The sequence below is a fragment of the Cotesia glomerata genome, linkage group LG7, assembly GCF_020080835.1.
Source record: "Cotesia glomerata isolate CgM1 linkage group LG7, MPM_Cglom_v2.3, whole genome shotgun sequence".
Lineage (NCBI taxonomy): Eukaryota > Metazoa > Arthropoda > Insecta > Hymenoptera > Braconidae > Cotesia > Cotesia glomerata.
The window spans coordinates 11,415,714-11,428,156 of NC_058164.1; the positions used below are offsets into that span (position 1 = coordinate 11,415,714).

Here is a 12,443-nt window from a genome sequence, read left to right on the forward strand (position 1 = left end):
GTCTGATCAGACATGAACATGCCTGGCCAGGTCTGATCAGACCCGGTCATTTTTCATATCTGATCAGACCTGAAGACTCATGCCTGTTCATAACTGATCAGATCTGATCATTTTTTCCCGGGGATGCGGGCTGAACGTCAAACTTAGAGGTAAGATCAATTATTTTTCGTTTTAAATAATATCTTAAAACAGAAGAATCGTTATTCAAGTATGATTGACAAAGCATGAATTAAAAACGTAATGATTATTTTTACTTTTGGTATCATAAACATTGACATGAAGAAAGAAATATATACTGTTAAATATGAAAAATCTCAACTAGTTGGTAGTTTTAATTACCCATCGTAATTATTACTTATACCTTGTTATTTTTTTTAAAGATCACAAATAATTTTTTGTTTCTAAAACTTTTCTATGTTCATCTTGCTTTACTGTGCTTTAGTTTAATTTTTTCCGGTATTTAAAAAATGAGGCGAAATCATACTATAGTCCAATTGCACGACTTATAGCGCGAAGCGCATGACCCTGGCGGATCCGATTTACCGGAATTTACGGTGATTGCACGGTGATTGCACGGTGAAATCACCGTGCACGTTCACCGTGATTTTCGGTGAAATCACCGTAATTTACGGTAAAATCACCGTGATTAACGGTAAAATCACGGTGATTTCACCAAAAATTACAGTGATTTCACTGTATTTCATTTTGAGCTCTGGCGATGGAAATCCCCGTAGTTCACGGAAACTTCACCGTGAATCACGGTGATTTCACCGTACACTATCCAGCGCGCTGGCGGTGAAAATTACGGTAAATCTCGGTGATATCATCGTGTGCATTCACGGTAATTCACGGTTACTCTACCATGTTTTCTTCAGTAAAAACATACTGAGATTCACTGTAAAAAAATTTTATAAATAAACAACAATTATTTAATTCAGTTAATTAATTTTTTATTTTTTAATAGTTAAAATGTTGGAAAAAAATGTTTAGAAAAAATTTGCTTGCAATCAAAGTTTACTACTCTGTAAGTATATGTTTTAGTTTTAATGTTTATCTGGAAAATTATTAGATTATTATTCTCTTTCAGGATTATTCAACTCTTCTTCTCGTTGTTTAATAAACTTTTCTTTACGATTTAACTCTAATTCTCTCATCTTTAATGACTCTTCCATGGCTCGTAACTGCTGGAGAGAAACGTTTTCATTTTCCTTTTTGTTTTTATTTAGGTCATCTTTAAGTTTTTCCAATCTTGCTATTTCATTATCAATTTGTGAAATGTCCTTAAATTCAACAGATAAGTTTGTAGACTGAGGTGTACTAGCAGGAGTAGGAATAACACTCTTTAATTTCTTGCGCCTTGCTTTAAAATTGCTACTTGCACAATTTCGGATTTCATCGTCGAGTTTCACACCATTATTTTTCTTTTTATTCATAATTTTCAAAGGTATTGCTTCATTGATAGCATCGAAAATATCTAAAAAAGTAGAATAAAAATGTAAATCAATTAAATAAAATATAAAATATAAATTTTTAAGAATGATTTTTATGCGATATTATTAATGATTGAGTAATTATTACTTTTTATGGGCATCAATTCAGCGTCGCCGATTTCTTGCAAATGCGGTTTATCTGATCGCGCTTTTAAACAATATTTTGAAGCTTCTTCATCACTCCAAAATCCACTCATAATGCTAGACAGTCTAGATGCGACGTTCTTTGAGCTTCTAGCTTTATTATAGTAGTTTTCGTCCATAGTATATCCCGCAACAACTACTGTCTGCAATTAAAACATTTCATTAACTCTGTGATGCACGAGAACATGATATTCAAATCAACTTACTTTTCTTTTTTGATCAACAGTTTTAAATTTATTGACCATTGTTTTTTCAGGTGATATGGAATCATTGTTTAAATCTTTTTTCGAGTTACGAGTAGTCTTTGCATTTTCCTTATCTGTATCATTCTTCCTACTATCAAATTTAGATGTTGATTCTTGAACTTTTTCAAATACCGGCTCATCATTATAACTCATGTTTACAATTTCATCCTCCAAAGGTTCAACAAACATATTCTTATTTACCGTAGTAACTTTTTCACTGCTTTTATTCTTGTTATTTTTAGAACCTTCTGGTGTAAAGATTGGTGGGTTCATTTGTTCATGAGAAGAGGGCTTTGGTTGAATTGAAGATAAATCTAAAATAATATCCTATAAAAAAAAGTATATATGTTAATATTGTTTATGGTTGAAACCAAATTAAATGTACTTTCTAGGAGTAAAATCACTTTATATATTTAAAAGTACTTTTAAGGATTTTTATTATTGAGAATTATACCTACATCGTTTTCATATTTGCGCTGACTGAATGGTTTTTTAGGTTCACCGTTTTGAAATTTTTTATTGATAGGATTTATCACAACATTTACCTCCACATGACGGGGAGTTGCTTCCGGGGTTGAACTTCGTCTTCCTTCTGGAGTTGGACTACGTCTTGCTTCTGGGGTTCGACTTCGTCTTGCTTCTGGGGTTGAACTTCGTCTTATTTTTACGATTGAATTTTGTCCTGTTTCTGAGATTGGACTTGGTTCTGTTTCTTTATCGGACTGTAGATTGAAATAATATATTAGAAAATTAAACATTAAAAATTTAAGGAAAAATTACAAGTGCAACATAAAAAAAATAGTAACGAGCATTAGTATAAAATATTTGTTATATTATTTAGCTTTTCAAAAGTGTACCTAAGCGTTTTCTTAAAAGATGGTTTATTTGCATGCATATGAAATTAGTAACAAAGTATATATATATATATATATAATCTTATTTTGTTTTCATTCATAATAAATATTCCTAGAAATTGAGCTCTTTACTTCAAGTTTAACTAATTTATTAACAGAAAAAGAAAATTTAACGTTAAAATATTTATAATTAATGATATAAGTGGATGACGGTTTTTTGAAATTGATTTATGAAGTTACCGTGTATTACATTAAGTTGTGAAATTCAAATGAAATAAGAATGGTCCAAAGGATTGAGCAATTTTATAGATGGAAATTGTGAAGTGTATTAAAAATTAATGACAAAATTTCAACTTGCATGATCAACATAAACATTAACTCACTTGATCATTAATTTTATTTTTCTTCGAAAAGAAAAACAACTTCGGATTTTGAAAACGACATCAAAATCAGAAAAAAGGAGTTCAGCACTGCAATAATATTAATTCTTGGAATTATTATTTTCAAAACAAACAATATTTAAATTTATTATAAATATAAAATAATTTTTTAAATTATTGTTTGTTTATAAGTAAATAATAATAATTAATTATAATAATGAAGATTATTATAATTCAAAGTTTACATAAATTAATACCTCTGCATCTGATGTATATAGCGCGTCACTTGCTTCTATGACTTTTTCTTTCGTATGTGATAATCTTTTCTGAAAAACAAAATTACCGAAAATTGAGAGTTAATTTTTGAGTTATGAAAACATTACAGAAATAAATGTCGCTTTATGACATTTCGTGTCTATTATAACTTAAAAACAATAAAAAAATACCAACCTTTTCCTGAGTACATCCCTCTTCTCCGGTTTCTTCATTCGCTCGTTTTTTAGACTCTTTCGTACTTACTGGACTGTTCGAAAAATGCTTTCGAATTGTTGGTCTTTTTGGTTTGTTACACAATGGCAACAAAGCATTTTCTGAATCTGAAATTAAATAGCAATCATAATTACTAATTGTCGGTCAATAATATTTAAAATCAATGAATATTCCCAAACACCCATAAAATAATAAATTACAAATTATAATGAAGTAGAAAGCAAGATCTATGTCATATTATTTAATTTTAACAAATCGAATTTACCTTCATTAGCCAGTATTTTAACTTTGATAGGTTTCTTCAGTTCATTAAACAGAACATAATTTTCATCTTCGTCGATGTATTCCAACTCGGTTAACTTTCTATATTGAACCGAACTAGCAGTACGAAGTTCTAAAAATATTTTTTGAGCGCGCATGATTTCTTCACGACTACTCTTAGAACGTAGAATCAAGACGAATTTTTTAACAGACATTTTTTCTGTAAATTAAAAACAATCAATTAATTTCAAGTAATTTATTCAATCAGACTGAAGATAAATAACTGAACAAAACTTGAATCAGCTGACAATTTTTAAAATTTTTCTCAGGAAATAAATTGTTGTTAAAAAAATTAAGGGGAAAATTTCATAAATTTTTTTTTTTAAGTCTCATGGGGATATTTTTAAAATATTTTTTATAAATACATATTTACTTAAAAAAAATTTGAAAATTGTCAATTGTTTCCTGATTTTAGGATCATATATCTGATTGTGTATTTTATATTTTATTGAAGAATAAATTTAATATCAAGATAATATAAAATCCTTAAAATAGTCAGATGCTTATTAATATCAATTTGGTTTTATTACTTTTTGTAATTTATTTCGGAATGACAAAATATTAAGTGTCGTAATAAATTACGCGTCCATAACCTTTAAAACTTATCGTCACTAATCTGTGACTTTATTTTTTAACATTGAAATATTTGTTATGTTAATTATTTATGTTTCAAATCAAAAATGAAATTTCGACAACTCGTTTTTAAATGTAATTGAAATTAACTAAATGCAATTAATAAAACAATCTTTTGATTACGGATTCACAATAAAATATGAATTGACAAAGGAAAATAGCGAATGGCGTTTCACTGTGTTAGTCCTATAGATAATAGTACAGGTACACAACTACATATATAAATGTACTACAGAAGATGTCGCTAGCAGACATTCAAATTACCGGAGAAATTTAAGCATAGAAGTTTCAAAAGTAGCAATTTCTTACTAAAATATCTAATTTTGAATTTAGAATTATTTATTTATTTAATTATTTCAAATCAATATGAAAATTAATATTTTTGTTTAACAATAGCTATAACTTTTTCAGGAAATAACACAAATTTTTTTTTAACTTTAATTTTTGAATATATTTTTTAGAAAAAAAATGTTCAGACCTACTTTAAACTTTTCTTCAAATTAAATTATTTTTCTTTCACTTATAAAAAATGACATTTTCTGTTATTGCACGACTCATGATGCGAAGCATCAGAGAGTGCTTTACGATCAAAAATTTTTTTTTAATTTTGAGACAAACTTTATCAAAGTTGAAAGGGTCGAATAAAAAACCGGTCCATTTAGAGTTAATATTTTATTGTTATTTATATTAAATACATTTTCGAAGTAAATATGTGCAAAACTTTTTTACCATTAGTTCATATTAAGTAATAATTATTTTTTCTTACAATCAATGATGAACAATTTTTATTATTTACCAAATTTTAATCCGTTTCCCAACAATTTGCCAGTTTTAAAGCATATGTACAATTTCCACTAGAAATTTTAATAGCTGGCATGAATTCTTGGGTTAACTTCACAAATATTACTGTACCACTTAATTTTACTTGTTTAATGTACTGAATACCAAATGCACTTCTAATAATTGTTAACTTATTCATAAAAAATCCTCTTATTACTTGACTATCAAAATCAAAATTTACAATTTTTGTTATTTCACCAAAACCATGATTCTTACAGTATACAATCGAATTACAATATTTTAATTTATTTTCACTGGTACAAGAATACTGTATGCCGTTAACTCGGATAGTTTTGAAAGCTATCACATTATTGATGACCTCATAACCAGCAGAAAAAAGTGAATGATTCTCAGAATCCGTAAGTTCTGTAAGAGTAGGCTTACTTTTTTCGATAACTCTAGTTTCATTCAGTGGAATGTTTGAATGACATAAGTTTAATAACTTATTTATAAAGTTTCTGGTCTCATTTGAAATTAAATTTTCACTAGTTACTGACTCAATGAACTTTGACATCAAAAATCGGGTAACGATTTGGTCGGGTCTACCGTGTGGACTAGTTACTTCATCCATAATTCTCCTGTTCCAGGATTCGAAAGTAAATGCGTTGTGACACCACATAGGTCTCCAGTATTTAATAGTGTCTGCTACATGGGTCAAGAGATGTATATTGAAACTCATGTGGATGCTTCCGAAATACTCTTGAAATAATTTTACATACTTCTCAAGAAGATTTCGTCCCATAGCAAGGTCTGATGGTGTGATCGAATCATTATTAAAAATATGAATTGCTTGAGATAATAAGGCTAAATGTTTTAAATATTTAGGAGGTAAAATTCCATCTAGACATATGGGTGCGTAATCCAGCCAGTTCCTCCATTCAGAAGCTTTCCATACTTTATATTTTGTTATTGATCTCGGTAAACGGGAACGACGAACCGGTGGTCTTATTGCTAATAATCTTTTATCAATTTTTTTCATCTGTTTACGCTTGCCAATAGAAAATGGTTTTTTCTTTACCGTGAGCAATATTGTCATATGTTGTTTGATCGCGCCTAAAAAAACAGCATGCATCGTCTCAACAACAACTCCTTTACCAAGATCAAATTTTGGTAAGGCTGTTAATGACGATATACCTTTAATTCCCCTTACGTTGGTCTTTGTTTTAAATGCTATTTTCATATCTTTTCTTATCTGTTCATCTGTTCTAAGACGTCCAAAACTATGGCTTAAGGGATATACATGTTTTTTACATTTATGAATCCCTTTGGCATAACAAAAGGAACACCCAAAGTAACCATTGTACTGAGTTGTCCGTAGTACCTTTACTCGAGCAGGAGAATTAACACTGCAAGTAATAACAATGAATTTGTACACTTTTGTTATGGTATCAGATACTTTATATTTAATGCCTTTCTCATAAAGATTTTTCAGGTCTTTAATTATAGGATGTAAGAAGTTATTCATTACTGGTTGTTGTGTATCTACATATATTCCAGCCAAAAGCATATGCTTCTTTCGGAGGTGAGGAGACAGCTCATTTATTTGCAAATAAATTGGCCATGCGCTAGCTTTGGACGACTTTGAAACCTGACATCCATCTGTATTTATTGTAAAAGATAGATGATTTGGATTATTCAAAAAATTTCCGGGAAAACATAGCTCTTTATATGCTTCTCCGTCGTAAATGTCTTCAATAGCATCATTGTTCTTCTTTTTTCGATTGAATCTGTACTGGAGAAATTCATGAATATTTGCCGTTTGAAATAATTCATTAAGTTGTGCAAATAAATTTAGCTGTAAGAAATATGGTGGTTGACAATTTTCAATATCTGGACCACTTGATTTACATGGGCAGGTTTTTGTTATTTTTTTTTCAATACCTAACGATCCTTGACAATCTTTGCAGTATAAATGACGCACTATCAAATTATTATCTCGGTTTAGAGATTTCCATAACAGTTTCTTTGACGAAGGTAGATGGTTTTCATGATGAGTAATTTTTATCAATCGTAAAATGCTGAGCGTTGCTTCATAACTCAGGTTGTACTTTGTAGAAATTGCTAACACAGCAAGTAAGAAGTCTGCTTGATGAATATCGGGTTTTAAGTGAAGTGGTAAACGAAACATTATTTCTGGAATGGTCATAAATTTAGAAACTACATCAATTTCATCATCAATATCATCATCGTCATCTTCTTGTTCCTCATCATTATTGTTATTATCACCATCAACATCGTCATTATCTTCATTATCATCATCAACAGGATCATCATCATCATCATTATCATCTTCAACAGGATCATCATCATCATCATTATCATCTTCAACAGGATCAACATCATCATTATCATCACAATCATCTCCACCATAATCATCATCATCATCATCATCTCCATCGTCATCATCATTATCATCATCATCATCATCATCATCATCAATGACAGTTTCAAGGCAAACAATAGTAATGTCCTCTTGATGTCTTTCACGAGCTCTATCATCAATGTCAGGTGGAACGTTGTTGTAATTTCTATCATCATCACTATTATTTTCGTCATCATCATCATCATCATCATCATCATCATCATCACTATTATTTTCATCATCATCATCATCATCATCATCATCATCATCATCATCATCATCATCATCATCATCATCATCATCATTATCATCATCATCATCATCATCATCATCATCATCATCATCATCATCATCATCATCATCATCATCATCATCATCATCATCATCGTCATCTTCATCATCATCATCATCTTCATCTTCATCATCGTCATCACTATCATCGTCATCTTCATCATCATCATCGTCGTCATCACTATTATCATCATCATCGTCGTCATGATCACTATTATCATCATCATTATCTTCGTCATCATCATCACTATCACCTTCTTGTTCTTCTTCTTCAGCTTCATGGTTTTCCATTGCTTCCTCCTCTTCTTCATGACTTTCTGTTTCATCTTGTTCATACCCATTATCATAATTGTTTGCGTCATTTTCGTGATGGTGTTGTGTTGAAATATTCAAACTTTTTCTTGCTGGCTCATGTGATAATTTTGTGATCTGTATGAAATAAAGTTTATATGATTATAATCGATTTTATTATCTTAAAATATTCAGTAATAAGAGTATTTTGAGTCAAATTGATTAAAAAAAAATACAATAATTGCTTATTTACCTTTTCTATGCGACTTTCCAATGAAATGATTTTTCTTTTCCGTAAAGAAACTTTTTTATCACAATTTCTACCCGTGCTACTATTATTATCCATCTTCAAAGAAATTATCTCGATATATGTAGTATTGTTCCAGTCACGTGTATAAAACGTACACAAGACCCTGCAAATTTTTTCGGTGACAAGTACTTTTTGAGAAATTCGAAAAATAATAAATTAAATTTGTATTACTTTTTTTGTATAGACTTGAAATAAAATTTATATAGACTAAAATAAAATTTAAAACAAGGACTCGGAAAAATTCAAAATTAAATAACTGCATTCAGACATATCAACAACACTCTTGAAAACGCGATCAGCTGATACTGTCGATAAAGAAGTTCCAAGTTTAGGCCTAGCATAAACCGTGAGTTTTTTTATCACAAAGTTTTCAGCGCTCGCATTCAAAATTTCTTTTTCTGATGCTTTTGAACTTGCTTTCTTGAAATTCGACAAATTTTTTTGTCATTTTTTTTCGTGATACAAAATTAAACAATTATTTATTAACAATTTTGTATACTTATGAATAACTTCTTTTCCTGGAGCAGTAGCAATGAATTTATCAGATGAAAAATTATTTTCCGAAAGCTATACTGTTCGAACTTGATTTTTATTTTACAAAATTAAAAAGAAAACATTATCAGTGATAATTTATCACACTGCTTGTGTTTTTTTCTTTTTTGTAAATATGCCACTAATACTTCTATTAGACAGTACAACAGATATCAATAGGATGCTTAATTTACAACGAATATTTTTTTTTAAATATTTTGGACAATTTGAAGACGAAAGTTTGTCATTATATATTATTTATATAAAACGCCTGACATGCGCTGCCAATTGCAGCGAGTTACTTGTCAAATGGACCAACTTTGATTGCTCTGATTTTGTATTGAGAACAAACAATAGAATTTTATATTTCGAATAAGAACTTTCGGTTATCTTCTTTACATTTATACATATTTATTTTAGTATTAAATAACTTTTTCCTTTTGTAATTAATCTTCAAAATTGTGAAAAAGTATGTATTTCAAATTTAAAGGAATTCAAAACTCAAAACTCAAAAACTCTTAACTATACGCAAATTTTATAAAAGCAAATTTTGCCTTAAAATTGTTCGAAATACAAAAAACTATTTCTTTAATAAAAATATATTTTTTTAACAATTGCTTAAATAAATGGCTATAATCAATTGATGGCTCACAATTTTGCAAGAATATTTGTGACATTAAGTTTCAGCTAAACAAAATATACGGAATAAGACATTATGTCCACCAAACTCAAAATTACACGAAAAGGTGTTTCAGGGAAATACCATATTTTACCGTAAATTCACCGTAATCGTTTGATTTTACGGTGATTTTACGGTGTTTCAGAAAAATTTCACCGTAAATTTTGGTGAATTCACCGTAAATTACCGTGAAAACACGGTGATTTTACCGAGAAGTTCGGTAAATCACCGAATTACGGGTTTTCACCGTGAATTACTTTAATTACGGTATTTTACCGTGATTCGGATCCGCCAGGGGAGGTAGTGTTTTACTGCCGACTCGTCAAGGTCAAGCAATTTTTTGATCTTTAAATGCCCCTATTACAACCATATTGCACTTAAACAATAATATGAGTAGACTTACATCGAGAAAACACTTGAAATAAACCATTTCATACCTATAAAAATAATTTTGTTGCTACTTTGAAAAAAAAAACGTTTCGAAAAAAATTTTACGTGGACGTTCTGATGCCACTCGCAGATTTTGTATGTACTTAAGCGGCACAAAAATTTTTTTGGTAACATGTTGTTGAATTTAAGTTGACAATCATTAATTTTTTAATTCTTCAATAAAATTTGCCAAAAAGTCAACAGTTTTTTATGTGACGCTTAGGTACCAACAATTACTCCTGAACAAAATCACATATCGAGATCGGGCTTTTTTCATTAGTTCCAGAATTCGATAAACTGGTGCCATATTTCATATCAGTAGCCTAGTTTATGTAGTTTTTTTTTTTAATTAATTTTTAAAAATTTACTACGATGCACATGGACAAAAACAAAAGAACTTTTCTTATTTCTGTCACGTGAAAATTATGGCGCCATTTAACCAAGCTAGATTTTTTTAGACTGCGTGCGCATATGACAAGAAAAACGGGCGCCAATAATAAAAAAAATTGAAAATACTCTATGAGAAAATACTTGAATTATCTATTTTTTTTTCTTTTAAAAATAAATTACACAATTTATTTTTTACTTAAAAATGAAATGAGCGTTATGAGGTGTGCACTTTTGGATTTTTCAAACTTGTTTTTTTTTTTTGTTTTCCAACAACAACCAAGTATACTTAAGGCATTAATATTCAACAAACAATTGAGTTTGTTCAGCAAAATATGAAGAATTATTTCTATTTCTATTTGTTTTTAGTATATAGGCTTTTTATGCCCCTTTACACCCCAAGCCTTTCTCAACATTAATGATTTTGCTTGGTTACTGCTCTTTATATTGGCTGTGACCCGACTTGTGCTTACTGTATCGTAATATGACAAATTATTAAATTATCTTAAAAAATAAAATAAAATTTTATCACGTACAATCTGTATGAGACACGTATTTCAAATATACAATTTTTTGCATAGAAAATATGCTTTGAAAATGCTATCTGGTTAATTCATGAATCAAAAACATTGTTTTATAATGATAATGAAGTTTTTTCTTTTTAAGCGAATGCAAGAAAAGTTAAAATTGCTATTATGTATTTTCTAAGTGTTTCTGGTTTGCTTAGTCTTATTAGCTTTTTAGCTTTGTTTTTTTATTTTTTATTTTCCCAGGCTACAAGTTAGAAAGTAAAAGTTTCAGACTGGATAAAAAAGCTTCGATGGTTGCCAAATTTTTTTACTTCGAATAGTTTCTAGAATCTGAAACTGAAAAATAGACAGTTTATGCAAAAAAGTGAAGACTTTGACAGGCTTTATTGTTATGATATAATATGTCATTATCGTTTCATCATTTAAAAAAAAATTCGAGAAAAACAGAGTATCCCAAGATTTAACTTTTTAAAATTGAAAATTTTTAAACAACGATGATAAAAAGTGTATTTTAAACTACTACCGGATGTCCAATTTTGCGTATGTGTTATGTATAACACATGTTTGTTTTTTTAGTGCTTCACTTTCTAATAATTGAATAATTGGAAAAAACAAAATTAGAAATAAAATAATATATTATGCAAAAAATTAACCTTTTAGGCATAAGGACCGTTATGGGGGATTATGGTATTTGTTTTCATTTTTAAAGACACTTACCCAAAATTCCAGAACGTTACAAATATCAAGGTTATTAACGAAAAGTTGTTGTATATTTTAACTTTGGTTTGAACGATCCACACAAGACATGAGCGCTTGTAACATGCATAATTGGATTTACCAAACTTTGTTTAGTTTGCTTCAAGATTTTTTAACCGATCAATTTATGATCGTCCAAATAAATTTTTGTTTCTAAAAAGAACTAAATGTATAAAAAAATATTTTTTAGCTCAGACTCTAGACTACCCGGGAAAAAATGATCAGGACTGATCAGACCTGTTCATATCTGATCAGGCCTGAAATTAGACCTGAGCAGACCTGTTCATATCTGATCAGGCCTGAAATTAGACCTGAGCAGGCCTGTTCATGTATGATCAGGCCTGAAATTATACCTGATCAGACCTGTTCATGCCTGCTCATGTCTGTTCATGTCTGAAGCGTTAAATTCGTTCAGACCTGATCAGACCTGTTCATGCCTGCTCATGTCTGTTCATGTCTGAAGCGTTAAATACGTTCAGAC

At 29.5% G+C, this 12,443-nt stretch overlaps 1 protein-coding gene across 1 annotated transcript; it reads right to left on the bottom strand.

The window, feature by feature from the left end:
* Positions 1-1,543: 1,543 nt before the first annotated feature.
* On the bottom strand, positions 1,544-4,550 carry LOC123269100 (MATH and LRR domain-containing protein PFE0570w-like). The gene is made up of 8 exons (XM_044734630.1): positions 4,454-4,550; positions 3,868-4,083; positions 3,564-3,709; positions 3,371-3,439; positions 3,117-3,137; positions 2,338-2,601; positions 1,841-2,206; positions 1,544-1,777 (listed from the first exon to the last, which is right to left on the bottom strand). The coding sequence occupies exons 2-8, from the start codon at positions 4,076-4,078 to the stop codon at positions 1,544-1,546; spliced, it is 1,311 nt and encodes a 436-aa protein (XP_044590565.1). The 5' UTR covers positions 4,079-4,083; positions 4,454-4,550.
* Positions 4,551-12,443: the final 7,893 nt, after the last annotated feature.

Excerpts from the sequence above, each read along its gene's own strand:
- LOC123269100 (XM_044734630.1), bottom strand. The coding sequence starts at position 4,078 with ATGTCTGTTAAAAAATTCGTCTTGATTCTACGTTCTAAGAGTAGTCGT. Across the intron at positions 3,440-3,563 it reads AGGGATGTACTCAGGAAAAG|AAAAGATTATCACATACGAA; the intron begins GTTGGTATTTTT and ends TTTGTTTTTCAG. Across the intron at positions 2,207-2,337 it reads AGCGCAAATATGAAAACGAT|GATATTATTTTAGATTTATC; the intron begins GTAGGTATAATT and ends TTTTTTTTATAG.